This window comes from Anabrus simplex, chromosome 3, assembly GCF_040414725.1.
Source record: "Anabrus simplex isolate iqAnaSimp1 chromosome 3, ASM4041472v1, whole genome shotgun sequence".
NCBI lineage: Eukaryota > Metazoa > Arthropoda > Insecta > Orthoptera > Tettigoniidae > Anabrus > Anabrus simplex.
Genome location: NC_090267.1, coordinates 485,710,195 through 485,728,110, shown reverse-complemented (window position 1 = coordinate 485,728,110; position 17,916 = coordinate 485,710,195). Strand labels below are relative to the sequence as shown.

Genomic DNA, 17,916 nt, shown 5'->3' with positions numbered 1-17,916 from the left:
CCTGAGCAAAGTTCAGGCAGAACTGTTTTATGTATTACAGTAGAACTTCGATAATTCGAAATCGGTTAATTCAAAATCGTGCCTAATTCGAAGAAGCTTTCTTTCCCGGGAACATGGTACGGTTTTGCACGTTATTTAAATTGTTTAATTCGAAATGCAGATAATTCGTAATTCGAAGAACAATATCGTTCCCATTAGCGAAATTCAGAATTTTAAGTTTTAAAGTAAGTAGTATTTTACAGAGCAATTTAAACTCAAAATTTATCCGCGTCGTGATAGAGCGCGTCTTTCTAAGTGTACAGGGGTAGCTAACCGCACTTTCACTCACTTCAGTGTGTCCGAAACGTACAGGGGTAGCTAACTGCACTTTCACTCACTTTGGTGTGTCTACAGTGTGCTTCATATTTGCCAAGTTCAAGTGAAATCGTCTTTTGTATTCAGCGTTTTAAGGAACGTCATAACATCACGTAGCAGGCAGTGCGGAGGACCAGAATCCGCGAACACTGGCTATGCCGACAGTTGGCGAAAAAGAGTGGCTCATATAATCATTTCATACGCACTGAACAATACTGTCATTGTCTCTGAAACTGCATCGTTGTTTTAAATACCGAGCCCAAATGGACTTGAGGTTTTAAACGAGAGAAGCGCTAGCCGGGAAATCGTACAAGGGTGGGGGTCATTGTACGGTGTTGAAACTTATAATGCACACGGAAGTGAGAGACTTCCTCCCCTTGTCATAGGAAAGTTCGATAAGCCACGATGTTTTAATGGCGTCGGGCACTTTCTGTGCAAGAACAAGGCATCTAAAAAATGCAAACATTAAAGTAATTTAAAAAAGCATTTACATAGCGGAGCCAGCAATATTTGTCTTCATCGTCGAATCATACATACATACATACATACATTATCATTATAGACTGTTATGCCTTTCAGCGTTCAGTCTGCAAGCCTTCGAATCGTGTGGATTTTTTTTTTTGTTGGGTGAGGTTATGTTTGCCAGTGATTTATCCAAGTGCATTACATTTGAATAGGACTAATATCAATGCATTTTGTTGGATACTTTTCGGAAATAGTTTTCTCCGTGGCAGTTGATAGGTTTAAACTGTGAATCAAGGTTAATTGCATTCAGTAATGGGTCTTAGAATATTTTATGATGCAGCATGGGTTGGCATTTCTGAATTAGGAGTTGGCGGTTAATTGAAAATCACGTAATTCAAAATCTGGTTTTTGCGTTCCAGTGACTTCGAATTAATGAAGTTTTACTTACTGTGTATAGATTGTTTAGTCTTTTAATATCTCAGTTAATTTAAATGTAAAGGATTTGGTTACTGGACTTACTGTTTCTATGGGTAGCTATATGTTTTTTAATTTTATGCAAGAGTTCTTTACAAAAAAATTCAAAATGGTTTTAAATTGTTTGTTTTAGGTTCGCACGAAACTTGACCCAACAAAGTGGCCTATAACTGAACCTGCTGGCAAGAATTTTATTCCTCCTAATCCTCACGGTCCTCCTCACCAAATGATTAGCAGCATCAACCAATACCCTCCTCCTGCTGTAGGTGTCACACTAACAGAAATACCTCCACCGCCCATGCCTCATCATTTTCGTACTTTTCCTCCTCCTACACAACCTGTAGTTATCCCTACCCAGTCAGAAGTAGCTAATGGTGAAATTCATGCAAATGCAGACAACTTGAACCCTGATGTCCCCGAATTCATCCCTGTCACAGTAAGATTGTCTGATGGTGATAAACAAGATGATCCAGCTGATGGCATCGAAAAGAATCAAGAAGCAGAATCGTCCCAGGATGCTCCTGTAAAAGAAGTAAAAGCTGAATGGTTACCAGAAACAACAGACAAAGTCTCTAAGTGTTAGTATTGCATTTTTATGTGCTATTTCTAAGCAAATACTATATAAAATAAGTTTTTCAGTAGTTTCTGAGAGATGCATCAGTGAACAAAAATGCTCTTTGCTGTACTTACTTTACCATAGAAACATTGAGACACACACCTTTTCATTTTGATTACATACCTGTTGTATTTTAAATACAGGTGTGAAAATGAGAATAATTCTCATTGTCATTTATGTTTATCCAGAGGCAAACCTGTAAGTATGTGTTCATGTTCCTCTCTATTTTACTTTCTACCATTCTTTGTGTAACTTCTTGCAGTGTAGATTTTTTTAGAAATCAGGTGCTGCCATTTCAATAAATATTATTTGCCTTTGTATAATTTTTATTTTATAGTTTGTTGTGGCATTCTTTCCTCATTCATATTTCCAAACTATTAATCTTTGTCAATCATTCAACCGTTTTGTTCTCTTAAGTCTCCTCATGCGTGTTCTCTGTTTCTCCTTAACCTTACAAGTACAAGCTTCTTTTCTTATTTCACCTGTCCATCTACAACTGTTCATCCATTACATCATATCAGTTTGCACTTGTATTTTCTTTGTCCTTGCTAAATATTTTCACCTTTAAAGAAAGCCTTCTTCTAGATCTTTTACCTGTGCCAGAAAGGTCGTTTCAAAATATGCTGTTGGTGTCCTTTTTAAGATAACTTACAAATGACTGCAATGATACAGTATTTCCACTGTTAAGGTTTTCATAAAGGACCTTTCCAGACCATTTTGCCGACATTCTCAATTTTTATTTTATCCTTGCCTTTTTTAGACTAGAACAGAGGAAGTTCATTTCAGTTGCCTGAAGATGACATTGGCTAGCGTGATTGATGTTGCAACTTCTAACCCATCAGTCAAGATTGGCACAATGTGTGTTGTATATACAAAGGTCAATTGAATATAAACAGGATTTTTGGTCCTGAACATCAGCAGTTGGTAAGACTGGTCCGCATATCTGCTATGCTTAGGCGGGACTGATAGGAGTGGGGAGAGCGTGCTGTTATATATCTCCCGCTGTTTCGTCGGTAATGCTTATGATGTTGGAGCAACAGGTGCACCCCTCTACTGTGCAACGCATAATTATAAAATTTCTTGCTCATGAAGAAGTTACAGCGGCGAAATTTTTTGCCAGAGATTGACTGCACAGTTCGGTCATCAAACATTGTCGAGTACACGTGTATTTGCCTGGCATAAAAAGTTCAAGGAAGGATGAGAACGTGTGGAAAGTCAGCAACACGATCGCCATCCTTGGATCTGCATTACAGACGAAAACATTAGTGCGGTTAAAGACATTATTGCTGATTGATTTTTTTACATGAGTGACTCGCAATCAGTGCTGCTTACTACTGCGAGCTGTTGAACAAGGTGAGGGTTGTATATTGCTGCAAAAGACGAGACCAACCAATTTAACAGGTCATCCTCCTCCACTGTCTCCAAGCTACAGGAAATGCACTGGAATACACTTGATCATCCTCCTTACAGCCCAGACTTATCGCCCTGCGATTTCCATTTGTCTGGACCGCTTAAAGAAGCTGCAGGAGGGAAATGATTTGAAGATGACGAGTGTGGAAGATTGTGCGCAACTGGCTGGCGACATGATCCTGTTCTTTTTATGATGAGAGCATCAAAAAGCTGCCCATTTGCTGGGACAAATGCATTTCCAAAGCAGGGAAGTACGTGGGAAAATAAATTGTAATTGCCTTGTGTTTTTCAATAAATGACTTTAAATAAAAAATAAAACCTATTTATATTTGATTCCCCCCCCACGTATATAGAATACAAGTAGCTTTAAAGATTATTCTGTTCTATTCTTTGGACTTTCAGATAGAACAATGCATCCTGCACTCAACTCACTAAAAGTAGAATGTAGGGTTGAACATCATCATTATGATTCCTATCAAATCATCCTGTAATATTTTCACTCTATTTATTTACACCAGACATAGCAAAACTTTCAAAAAAAAAATCGTGGGTTACTACCTTGTACCAGGTAGACTGAACATTGCCTCTTGTTCTGACCATAATTTCCCTCTCATGTTAAGGTTCATATACAGTAAAAACTCGTTAATTTGAAGTCATTGAATGCGAAATTCGGACTTTGAATTACGTAATTTTGAATTAACTGCCAATTAGTAATTCAGAAATGCCAACCCTTGCCATGTCGCAAAATATTCCATGGGCTGTTATACTGCATGCAATTAACCTTGATTAACAGTTTAAACCTTTCAAATGCCATGGAAAGAATCTATTTCCTAAATGTATCCAACAAGATGCATTTACAGTATTCATTAATCCACTTGGATAACTCGCTGACAAACATAACCTCCCAGAAAAAAAAGAGCATGATTCATTGACTACCCTGTGCAAGTCCTTTAGCCATTGGATTACTGTACTGTATGCATTTTAGAGGTCCTTGTACTTACACGGAAACTACTCGATGCCCTTAAAACATCGTGGCTTATCAAACTTTCAATGTCCCTCGGTTCCCTCTGCATTACAGCACAGTACTGTGACTATTCTTGTACGATTTCCTGCCTTGGCACTTTTTTCGGAATTCAAAAAAATGTGAACTCTTGCCGTGTCAACAAAGTATTCTAAGACCCATTAATGCATGCAGTCATCTTGCTTCATAGTTTAAACCCTTCAAATGCTATGGAAAAACTATTTCCAAAATGTAGCCAACAAGGTGCATTATTCAAATATTGCACTTGTATAACTCACTGGTAAACATAACCTCACGATTCAAAGACGAGGACAAATTATGCTGACTCACCTTTGCAAATGCTTTATTTTTTGGATTACTGTACCTTTTTTTTTTTTTTTCCCTTCATTTTTTAGATTCCTTATACCTGCACGGAGAGTGACGGATGCCCTTAACTCTAAATGTAATATTGCCGGGCGCGTGGTGAATTTCGTTCACCATTCCTTTTTCTTAGTCTTAGCAACTGGTTAACAAATACTGACTCTTACACGACTGATATTGTTACTCCTTATGTGCTTTATAATACTTAGACATAATAATTACAACACAAATTACAAGTGACAGTACATAGGGGCAATGGGACGCATCGGGTAATGGAACGCACCCCTGTAAGTCCTCTCCCATGGTAGCAAGCATTCTGTAATCTGCTTCAATCTAGTGGGGAGTCACCATAACGTTGATGTGAGCAGAATGTCGGCCTGTGTTGCGTATGTTTCTTTTGCTATGCAGAAATATTAGTTTTGTTACATCATCTTACATCAGAAGAGTTGAATTTATATTAATGTACATACTAAACTGTCCACTTTTTCCTCGAAAGTCTTTAGTTTTCTTAACGTGAAATGCGATATCTTGTGATACACACGTGATTTCCATTTTTCCTTCATCGGTTATAAAATGGCAGGACAGAAGGTGTCTAGAGGGGTAATCATACGCGCTCTGCGTTTTATTGCCCCTTCAGTGCGTACAATTCTGTTCTTGCCTTCTTCAGTCGGCTAGGCTATTTTACGGCATGACGATGATTGAACTACGTCGTGTTGCCCTTGAATTTGGGGACAAGAACAATCTTTCTAACAATTTTAACAACACTACTAAATTAGCTGGCCGGCAAGGATTGGGCGCAAGGTTTCTTCACAAAAAACCCACAACTTAGTCTGCGGAAACACGAAGCAACTAGCATAAGCAGAGTGTTATCATTTAATAAAGCAGACGTTTCAGGATTTTATCATAATCCCTTGACTGTCGGTGAAAAACGTAAGTTTCCTATGTCACGTATTGATAACATTGACGAAATCAGCATTTCGACTGTCCAGATGCCTCGTCCAATAATTGCCTGCGAAGGTCAAAAGCAAGTAGGGAACAGTGACCAGCTTACTGTATGTTTCACCATGAATCCTATGGGTAATTATATACAGTACCACCCATGTTTATACTGTATATACTGGTGTGGGGATGTTCACTGCAATAACACGTGGAGGACCTCCAGGAAGCGTTTATGTGTGCTCCAAGTCGGGATAAATGAATGAGGACTTGTTCCTGACGAAGCTCGAGCATTTTGCTGCACGCACGCTATCATCAGTGAACAATTCAACTATTCTTTTTTAGTTACATATCACTTTCCTCCTTTAATTTCTGCATGCAAGGAAAGCGGATATTTTTTGGTATCAATTCCTCTCCTATCCCTATCAGAACATTAACCTTTTGTGCGAAAACACAAAAGTCTGGGCCTAGGCAGCACTCGGAAATTTTGACAGCCACACCCAGAAAATCATTATTAGAGGAGTTAGAAGAGAAAAGAGAGAAACGAGTACACAGTGGTCAAGAAGACTATAGAGTTGCAAATTCAAGAAAATGAAGATGAAGAAGGTACTTTTTCAAGACAACAAATGTTCGTCAGATGATATATGTGATTATGAACTTTGTCAAGATGATAATGATGTTTACACGGAAGAAGTGGTGTCTGGGTTGCCACGGAGGAACACCACCAACGATATTTGTCTCTTCTGTGGTGAAAGAAGTACATGCATGTCAATGCCCCACATGGGTGGGTAATGGTATGCAAAACCAATTTCTGTATTGTGGTAGACGACTCGGGAACTTAACTACTTGTGTACTTGTATTCCGCACTCTGTATTCCTAACCTATATTTCCTATCATACTGGAGTATTGTAGAAATTGTTGATCCAACACAGTACCTTATACAGGTGTTTAGCATTAGATGCGTGCAATTGCCCCTCTCTCTCCTACATATAATAATAAAAGGTAAAAATGTTCATGGGGGGAAGACTGAAAATAAAATTGAAACAGATGAATACTTAACTCAGGAGAACTTAAAAAGAAACACTTCTAACAATCTTCATTAATCATCATCATTATTCTCACAGCTAACACATCTAATGCATCTTTTAGAGTATGCTTTATACACAAAGTCTGCAGCCTGGTCATTCTAGCTCTGAAACTTTGAACTGATAGATTGACACCGTAGTACTTTTCGCTAAAAGTGAGAAGATGTGCTGTTTTCATTTTATCGAATATTTTGTATGAATGCATTGCTTTTAATCGCGACATTCATACTGGCGTCGTCGTAATGACATGTTGACTTCAGTTGGGAAAACTATAAGGACAGTCTTTCTGAGAATTTCGTAGCGAAGCAATGGAACATCAGCTAGTTATTTGATCCAAATAGCATTGTGCTTCGCATAATTGCGCGGGCGCTTGATGCAATATATTAATTTTTGCATTTCTAAGTAATGGCATCTAAGTGCATGACTGATTCACACATGTGAAGCATGAGTTCATACTATTTTCGGTAGGCTTATCAGATACTGATCATCCCACTCACATACTTCCTGTGAGGGAATAGAGACGTGTAATTTTTAGCCTTTTAGACTAAGGCCTCGTATAGCAACAGTCGGGCTTTGAGACAATAAGTCTTATATTGTAGTACTGTGTTGCGCAAGAAATGTAGAATAAGCAATTTTGACCAATTTTATCTCCTGATTTTTGGTTTTGTAAAGTTGGCAGTTATGAGTAATGTTGTATCAAGGATGGGAAAACCGACATAGCAGTCTTTCCAGGCGGGGTGATGTCTACGCTACAGCCGCTGGATGTCTGTCTGAACCGTCCATTTAAAGCAGCCTTGAAACAGCTCTATACAGAATGGATGGTGGCGGATAATCGCACACTGACATCAACTGGTCGCGTTCAGTGCCCGGAATTTCAGCTGCTGTGTTCGTGGATTTTGACGGCATGGAATCATATCCCTGGAGACCTCATACGGAAGAGCTTCAGGAAATGTAGCATTTCTAATGCTATGGATGGCAGCGACGACAATATTTTGTGGAAAGGTGATGGTGATGAAAGTTCCGAAGTTGGTACCGATGATGATGATGATGATGATTGAACTCGTTGGATATCACTCTGGAAAAGTTTGTTTACATTTATTTGTATTTTCTAATCATTTGATTTGTGTTAGTAAAGATTGTAGGCCTAAATAATTTTGACTTCACTTTTTTTTTTTTTAAATTTGTTCTTTCAAAATAAGGCTGCGGGTCTTATTCGGTGGCTGGTGGTATTCGAGATTATACGGTAACTTACTGTTGTTGCAGTTAATCAGTGTTGAAGGATTGGCCACTAGCTTGAATTAATTCCAGAGGGAAGTTATGTGGTCCAGGAGCCTTTAGGTTTCAGTTGATTAAGAGCTGCATTGAATTCTTGGTAAGTAGGCAGAACTGCTGTCCATGGTTATTCGGGTTGTTGAGGCACATTGCGAAGAAAAGTCTTCAGCAGCAGTGGAAGAACAATTTAGAAGGGTAGAGGAATGCTCCTTCCAATGCTCCAGGATTTCGTGGCTGTCAGTAAGTGTGATAAGAGTTGTCAGCACTCATTATACCTGATGACCAAGATCGACCATAAAGTTCTTTTATTCCTGCGTGAAAACATCCTCAGGTCCCTATCACCAGGTAGTCTGAAATTCCTGACCATTCTTTTGTCACCAGGTATTCTTAATTTGTGTTGCCTGTGTCTGACATGTTCTTTTGAGATCTAAAAAATGTGCTTCCTTCCTGCTTGAAGATGGGATAGTAGCCCCCCCCCCCCTCACCTCCTCTTTCGCATTGATGAGACAAAATTTTCTAGTCAAAACCGTTTTACCTCATCTGCCTTACATAACCAACAGTTTCCTCAGCAAACTTCGTGATTATCTTTCACTACGTTACATATTCTTGCTGAGAGTCATTTGTGAAACTGTATTAACGGTCAGCTTGACATTGTTCATATTCTGAAAATCCGTGACAGAAGATTCATTCTGGAGTTTTAAATGTGTTAAACTTTCTTCTGGACGAGTTTTAGAAATGCCTTGGTGGTTTAGGGTGTATGGAGAGTCAGAGTTGACAAATAAGTTTGTGATCTCTCCAGCAATCTTCAGTATTTCTTACTGTTCTGGTGATAAGCATGTCCTTATTATACTCTTGGATAATGATGTAATCAGGGTTGTGCCAATACTAGGAACGTGCTGTATCAACGTAGTCGTGAAGCGGTTAGGCAGTTAAAGCTGAGTGTTCATGAGACTTCAATGTTTACAGTAGAACCCCGATTATACGTTCCCGGAAACTTCCGTTTTCCCGTATTATTCGTTCAAATTACGTCGTCCCGCGAGCATCCTAATTAAATCACGTTGTGAAAATCCCACATTATCCGTTCCTCGAAAAAACTATTTACCGGATCAACCGTCCAGAAATTTCAGTCCCATCAACGCTAAATCCTCTTATCACCCGTTTTTCAGGAAACTATATTGTACGAAAGGACGGGTACGGCATGCTTACGGATCTTGGTGTTGACGTCCTGTCGTGGTAATTTGAAGAATACTGTACCTACTGGAAAAGCGATCGGCGGTAAACTTGCATAAGGGATCATCTTAGCATCGCATTCGAGTAGTATTGTTTAGAGAATCCTCGGAAATCATAAAGCAGAGAGTGCCCACGACAATTTGAAGGAGACAGAGCGCATTTCGACAGCTCTATATGAAGACGGAACAAGTTTCGTTAAATGTTCGTACTTGCAAAACGTCTACATTATATTCAGGGTTAGATGTTTACTTTTTTCCGAATGTATCGCCGAACAGGTTTTCGGTAGTTCCCTCAGGGCTCTATATAGTCAATGGCCTTTCAGGCAGGAATCGAAACTGCTCCTTCTTAAGCAACACAAATTTAGTATTTTAATATTATCGTATACGATTATGTTATTGAGACCAGAACAGATGGTGCACCTTACGTACATAAAGCCATGGGTGGTTTTGATATTGCCTATTAGGTACTCTTTTCGTCCTAATATGAGACTAGAAATTTCACGTTTTTGTATTAAAATGTTATAAAAGCCGCAGTCGTTTTATTTGTGCACGTTATATTTAAAAACTCGTACAGACTTTTATTTATACAGCGGACGCGCTTTCTAGCTGAGCTCAAGGTCGCGAATAATCGTAATTTCGGAAGTGTTAATGATATATTTTCTCTTTCCAATTTGATTGTGATTAGTGACGGGCATATATTTTCTCTTTCCAATTTGATTGTGATTAGTGACGGGCAGAATCCATTCGAGAACTTGAGGATTGATACTTTCAGAACAATATTCTCGAGTTCAGCATAACCTTTGAAAGTCGATATAAGTCTAGGCCTAATTTACACAGTACAAGATTTCCATAAACTGACTAGGAACAGTATACCGGTGACCAAATTACAATGGAAGATTTAAAAAAAAAAAATTTTGCCCATCATGCTGGTCGCTATTGTATCTAATGTACTTTATTTTATTAGCTTAGAGAATGAAAAACTACTTGTGGTAGTTTGTTTTTTGGCTTGGCGTTACGGGTATTAGATTTATCGAAGAGTTTGCCTGATCAAAGTAGCTAAACTGAAAGAAGTTTTCGGAGGAATATGACGAAGTTTCCCCGGTAAAACTAAATGTAAAGTTTTGAGACTTTTAAGTCGCGTACCGACAATTAACGTTTGAAGCCAGCCCCGCGGTTTAACTCACCTGCCTCTCACCCGGAGGGCCCGGGTTCGGTTACTGGCCAGGTCAGGCATTTTTACCTGGATATGAGGGGTGGTTCCAAGTTCAGTCTTTCAACGATTACCTTTAATTGAGGAACTATTTAATGGTGATATGGCGACCGCGGTCTAGAGAGCCAGGAATAACGGCCAAGAGGATTCATCACTGACCATGAGTCACCTCGTAATCTGCAGGTCTTCGTACCGAGGGCGGTTACTTGGTAGGCGGAAGGCCTATTGGGGCCGAAATTTGGTTTGGTTTAGGGACGTTTGTAAGTACAGTGAAACCTTGGAATGCGAGTAACTTGGTCTACGAGTGTTTTGCAAGACAAGCAAACATTTTAAATAAATAGTAACTTGATAAGCGAGTGAGGGTTCGCAATACGAGCGTCACGCGTGGCTACGTTTTCCCCTCCCCTGTTCTTTTGTTGAATGGATGAATGTGGTCTTGGGTCCTGTAGTGAAGAAATACCTTTCAGAAAATAATCTGCCGCTCATTCTTGCTGGTTATGGACAATGCTCCTGCTCATCCTCCAGGCCTTGAGGACGACTTACTGGAGGAATTAAAGTTATGTTCCTTCCTCCCAACTCTACTCCAATACTCCAGCCTATGGATCAGCAAGTCATTTTGAACTTCAAGAAGCTATACACCAAAGGACTATTTCAGCGATGCTTCGAAGTGACCGAAGGAACAAACCTTGCCCTCCAAGAGTTTGGGAGAAATCATTTCCCCATCGTGAACTGCCTGAAGATCATCAATAAAGCCTGGGATGGAGTCACCAAGAGAACTCTCACTTCCGCTTGGGGAAAGCTGTGGCCTGACTGTGTTCTTGGACGTGACTTTCAGGGGATTGTTGGTGACAATGAGCCGCCGATTGTCGATGAAATTGTGTCCGTAGGGATGACTATGGGGCTGGGGGTGAATGACGTGGGGGAAGAACATAGCCAGGATCTGACCAACAACATACTGATGGAGCTGCATCGCGAACAATAGGAGGAGGTTATGGAGATCTCGTTCGGGGAAGAGGAGGAAAAATCAGTGGAATCTCTCACTTCAACTGAGATTCGGGAGAAGTGCAAAATGTGGGAAACGGTGCGAAATTGTGTAGAAAAACACCATTTATTTAACATTAAGAATTTCATTCTTCAGGTTCCGTATTGAATCAAGATTCACAATAGAGAAATGGGAAAGTTAATATCCACCTTTTCAATACAATATATTACGTGAAGGTTTACATTTAAAACATCACGTTTATTTACATTTGGTACCGGTTTCGACAATGTTTGATGTCATCATCAGCCAGGACAACTATACAAAGATATATTACATTAATCGTGACTCCTACAGTAATATTACTAGGGGCCTTATTTTTTGGTGAAATAAAACTGTTGATTTCGGTGTTAAAACTGACACTATTTCGGTAGGTATTTCGTGAAATAAATTGTTATACTGATCAATGTTTCCTCCCAAATCTTCGTTGTAGTAGCGTATGGGGTAAATGTAACTAACTTTGTGATAAGGGGTTTTAAAGTAAACTCTTGTAATGTATCATTGTTATTAAATCTTAGAAAAACCAAATATGCAAATTGTTATAGAAATAAATATATAAATCACTGATACTTCGAAATGAAGTTAGGTGATCTGCCCTGTGATATACATTTATACATAGCCTACATTTTCAGACGTTGAATTACTTGTCTCCAAAATTCAAACTAAGCATGGTATGAACATTATCAGGATGCAGAGTTGTGCGACAGTCAGAAAGCGTCTTTGTGTAAGCAGAGAAGCTCCTCTCGCTGACCACATTAAACGTCGGAAACCATAATGCTTGCGAACACTTGGATGCAAATTCACTGTGGTCTTTTATAAAACCTCCTAAAACTTTTTTAACACTGCCTTCTTTCACTTCCTCAACCAGATGTGCTTTCATTGCATTTTGCAAAGTCATATAGCTCTGGAAGGTGTTCATGGATATACTCTTTTTCCCCGGTCGGGGATGAGTAGCTCGGATGGTTAAAACGCTGGCTTTCTGACCCCAATTTGGCAGGTTCGATTCTGGCTCAGTCCGGTGGTATTTGAAGGAGTTAAAATACGTCAGCCTCGTGTCACTAGTTTACTGGCACGTAAAAGAATTCCTGCGGGACAACATTCCGGTATCTCAGCATCTCAGGAAAATGTAAAAGTGGTTAGTGGGACATGAAAACAATAACATTATTACTAGTCAAACAGGCGATTTATATACAATAGGCCTACCAATACCGTCATACTTTACAGTAAAGACAGTATTATTTATCTTTCCTTTTATATTCATTCTCTTCCTTATGCCAGGATTATCCTATTTTTCTATGTTGGCTTGCATGGATGCTTTTTTGTGTCTATTACAAATTGCTCTCTAATTTTTCAACACCTTTACGATCTGTAAAGTATCGCTGATTGTTATTTGCCGCTTAGAATTATGTTCATTTGCTTCATTCCGATTCTCTGCAGTGTATATTGCACGTTTCAACTTTACGAATATCACCTGTACACCATTGATACATTAGAATCTTTCTTGCAGCATCAAATACATAGAACCCCTCACTGTAATATTCTTCGGCCCTCGAAAAACCTGTTGTGACTTCAGTTTTCGGCATTTTTATACTTAAATGTTGGACATTTGCCGATAGATGTTCGTAAGTAAGGAACTCTCATTGTGCACTGCTGTATCTACGACCGGTCTTGTATCTTGTTACAACCACAACGCTATTTGCTGTAATCGATAACAGATATTGATTTTTATCGACTGCCTTAGAGATCACGGAACTGAATACACATACTTTCGATACACAGTGCGTACCGCTTTGTGTGCATTTGTATGGAGAATATGCAGCGGTATCAAGCAAATGAGAAGGAAACTACGATAGTCAAGTTCTCAGAAGCATTTAAACGTTTATTGGAGAGCTCTTCCGGTGCCATTTCGCATTTTTCGCACCAAGTGGTGTATATTTCGCGATTATTTACGCAATTCACGCAATAAATCAAATTTCGCGATATTTCGTGAGTTCATTTTGCTAAAATACAGTATTTTTAGTACCTGGGAACTCATATATAGACAAGAAAGAAGATATCAAAAAAACTTGTGCATATCGTTATTACCAAAAAATACGGCCCCTAAATATTACATTGATAGTATTGAATATAAACACGAGTATAATTAAAAAGTATATACATATATAAGCTGACAGTCAGTGCGATAAAACATTGTTTTTATAAGGTGTACACCTTTAGTTAAAAAAGGAGAAAGTAATGAAAGTGAAGTATAATAATCAGCTTTTAGTGATATATTTGTCTGTTGAACAGTAGGGTTATGTTTATGAAGGCTGTGTAGCCATGTTTAACATTATAAAAGTAAACACATGCTTAGTTATGAATGTTTCTACATAAAAGTATGTACAGTAAAATCTAGAAAGTATTCGAATATGGCTTGAGCTTGGACTTAATAGATTGGATGTCACAGCACGTTGATGTTGGCATATAAGGATGTCCGTTGGTAGATTCTATGTATAAGTTTGTGTACTCTAATTTTGTATGTTTATATCATATCAGTGGATAGAGCATTTTGGATTAAGTGCAGTTCTGTTGTGATGGTAGTGAAGAGATTCTTGTGCTTTGAGTTGCGAGTACATAGGTTGTTCGAGAAAGATCTTGAACCAAGACGGAACCTATAAGAAAATATAATCCGCGAATTTAGAATTACGTAAGCCAGGAATGTATATTATTAATAAAAGAATAGAAGACTCACCTCAGATGCCAAGCCAGTATTAGATGTGTCAGAGAGGAACCAATGGACTAACTGAAGGTAAAGGCGGATCTGCACGAGTGCAGAGAAGGGCGGAGTTTCTAAGTTGGAGGGAGGGAGAGGGGAAGGGCGATAGAGGCGGGACTATAATCAGGTGGGCACGGAGGGCGGTAGGGGTAATACTTGAGCGTGTTATGTATTGTTTTGAAGACTGACTGATTTTTGGGTATTTTTAGATTATTTAAAATTTTAATGAACGTGTCAAACAAGATCGTAGGTTTTTCAGAGAGGTCATTGAGATTATAATTAGGGTTATAGTACTGGTCAAGTGATATATAGAATTGTTCTGTTAAATCGAGTGCAGGGCCTTTATTATTTGGATGATGTCTATGTCTTGGTCTAAGCCTTGAAATTTGTGTTCGTAGTCATTTATATGTTGTCCTACTGCAGGGAATCTTCGGTATTTGATAGCATTTACATGTTCTGTATATCTAATTTTGAATGATCTACCGGTTTGTCCGAGATAAGTACTGAGGCAGTTTTTACAATGAAATCTATATACACCTGACTTTTCAAATCGGTTGGAAGTGTTGATTGAGTTAGAATTGTGTAGAATGTCTAGGTTTCTATTATCGGTTCTGAAAGAGACGTTGATATTCTGTTTCTTAAATATGTTTGTAATTGGATGGATGTTGTTGTTAAAGGTGAAGGCTGCAAAAGTTTTTGATTTAGTAGTTTCTTTAAGAAGGTTAGATTTTGAGCGATGTTTGAACTTGCTAATTATACTTTCTATAAAACTCTTGTTGTAGCCGTTATAGAATGCTATCTTGCGTACGGTATTTAATTCTTTATTGAGGTCTGATTTAGACATAGGTATGTTGAAGGCTTGATATACTAGACTATTGTAAGTTGCCCGTTTATGATTAAGGGGGTGAATGGAGTCACGTTTTATTGTTGTAGCAGTATGCGTAGGTTTTCTGTAAATTTTATATTTGAAGGAAGAGGGGAGCCTAGTGATAGTAAGATCTAAGAAATTAATGGTCTTGTTGACTTCGGACTCTAATGTATATTTAATGTCTGCATCGATAGTGTTTAAGTGTGCTAAAGTAGTAACTGCATCTATGGAACGTTGGTTCATTATGATGAATACGTCATCGCACGTAATATATTGTATTGAAAAGCTGGATATTAACTTTCCCATTTCTCTATTGTGAAAAACACCACACGACTAAGGCTGTATCAGTGCAAGCGATGAATCAGTTCAGTGACAATGCAATGTCACATTTTCGTGTAATCCTCAAAAAGAGGCAAAGCAGAAGTCATTGGACAGGTTCCTCGTTAAAGTTGCATGAAAAGAAACCAATTCCAGTGGGCCAACATATAGCAGTGCTTCCGTTAGTGAAATTTGTGCTACACAGTAACTCTTCTCATGTCATCTCTCGTCTCCCAGCCATCTAATGCAGTTCTCATTGCATATTCACCATAGGTATTGAAAAGTAACGGTGACAGGATACATCCCTGGCGAACTCCAGCCCTTGTACGAAACTGCTGAGACTGTTTGTTTTGAACCTTCACAGTGGCTGTATTTTCCTTATACAAGGACTTGAGAAGATCAATGAAATGGAGTGGCAAACCCATGTCATCCAATATTTTCCAAAGATGGTTCCATTTGACAGTATCGAAGGCCTGTTGGTAGTCAATAAAGCACAGATATACCGGAACATTGAATTCTCTAGCCTTTTCTATGATTTGTCTTAGGCTTAAGATCTGTTCTTGAGTACCTTTTCCTTTCATAAATCCAGTGTGGACTTCAGGAATTCGATACTCTAGAAATGCCCGGAGTCTCTTGTACAGGAGATGAAGCATAACTTTACTGGCATGTGAAATCAAAGCAATTAAGCGATAATTTTCACATTTTTCCCTCGATCCTTTCTTGTGGATTGGGACAAAGATTGACTCTACCCATTCTTCGGGCCATCTTCTAGAATTCCATATTGCTTGGCAGATTTTCAACAGCATTTCAATTCCAGCATCGTCTGTAGCTTTCAAGACTTCTGCACTTTTTCCATCAGGTCCACACGCTTTTCCAGTTCTCAGCATTTTCAAAGCCATTTCTACTTCATCTCGGAGGATCTGACTGCTTGTCTATCTTCACTTGGTCTTGTGCATTACATTGTTCACTGTACAGATCCTGGCAGTACAATCTCCATGTTTCCAGAACATTCTCTATATCCACAACATCATCCTCCTTTGAGTTCTGTATATTCCAGGAATATGGCTGGAATTCTTGAGTGATTATTCTAATTTTGTCAAAAAGATCCTTGCTGTGGTTTTGATTTGCATGGTCTTCAATCTCAAAACAAATGTTACTAAGGAAATTATTCTTATGTCTTCTACAAGAAGACTGAATCCTTCTATCAAGATCAGACATTTGCTCTCTTTTTTCTTCAGTGTTAATGCCAGATTTTTTAAGGCACCTTCTTTCTTCTACAAGCTGAAGGCTCAAGTCAGAGATCCACTGTTGCCTTCTAGTATTTGGTACTCGAGATTCATTCAAAGAGGACTCTATCCAGTTTTTAGTCACATTCCACAGCCCTTCTACACCTAGGCTTAAATCTATGAACATTACAAGTTCAGTACTGTGATTATTCCAAAAATCGATCCAAGTACTTCTCGAGGAAATGTAATATGTTCAAATGTTCTTCATATGCTAGCTGGGGACTGCCTTGTTCGATTCGTGCTATGTAATGAAACATGAACTAGCTATTGACATGCAGAGTTGCTTCACCTTTTCCTGACAGCTACGTATTCACTCTGCTGTGCTCGTAAAAGCACTATGACCAAATGTATGATTTAACACTTTTAATATCGCCATAGGTAACAGGTAAATTGAAAACAAGAAATAAAGTGGTTCAACCTATTCAATACAAGGAAAATAAGAAATGTAATGTTACATTCTTATTTGATTAAAAGCGGTACCGGTTTCGATCATTATTCTGGGTCATCATCAGCCCATTAAATAAAAATATAAAACAGTGCATAGGAAAACAATGAGTAAAGGATGTCATTCACTAAAAGCAGCTCAAGAAGCACTATAACACTTATAGGGATTAACACTGCATGATGTAAGATCCTAAAATCCAGAAGAAGTCAAAGATCAGTCATTTAAATGAAGCTAGGTGCAAGTTCTTGAAGAGCAGCATAACATACGTAATGTCCAGCACTGTGTTTCAAAATGTTTATGAGAATTGGTGAATAGTTCGGTGAACAAGCCTGCAAATACTGCTAGGTGTGAAATTATAGTACAATTTAATAAATTTGAAGTCTTAAAATTATATAGAAGTCGAAGATAAGTCACTTAAATGAAGCAAGATGCCTGACATTTCGTGTATTCTTGAAGAGCAGCACAATATACGTAATGTCAGGCACTGTGCTTCATTTAAATGACTGATCTTTGACTACTTCTGGATTTTAGGATCATAGCCTAGGTAAGAGCAGTGAAGTGAATCATCTTTTGCAAATGAAGACACGCTTAAAGTAGGACATTAATGCACTTGCCAACCAAGCTGCTGATAAAAAAAAAACATGGTCTGGTGTTCAATTTCAAAATGGTCATTAAGTGTGATGCTGATTTTTTTGTAGAAAATGCAGTAGTAGAGAGGTTGAACCCAGAACAGAGGGAATGAAGGAAAATTTCTGCTATTTTCTCATGTGAAC

General features: G+C 38.5%; 1 protein-coding gene across 3 annotated transcripts in view; it reads left to right on the top strand.

Annotated features, from left to right (window-relative positions):
* Window positions 1-17,916, top strand: part of larp (La related protein) — a 414,361-nt gene that overhangs the window by 269,951 nt on the left and 126,494 nt on the right. For all 3 annotated transcript variants that reach the window (XM_067143616.2, XM_067143618.2, XM_067143617.2), the window contains exon 9: window positions 1,427-1,871. In XM_067143616.2, coding sequence (XP_066999717.2) covers window positions 1,427-1,871 — 445 coding nt within the window. The remainder of the gene's footprint in view (window positions 1-1,426; window positions 1,872-17,916) is intronic.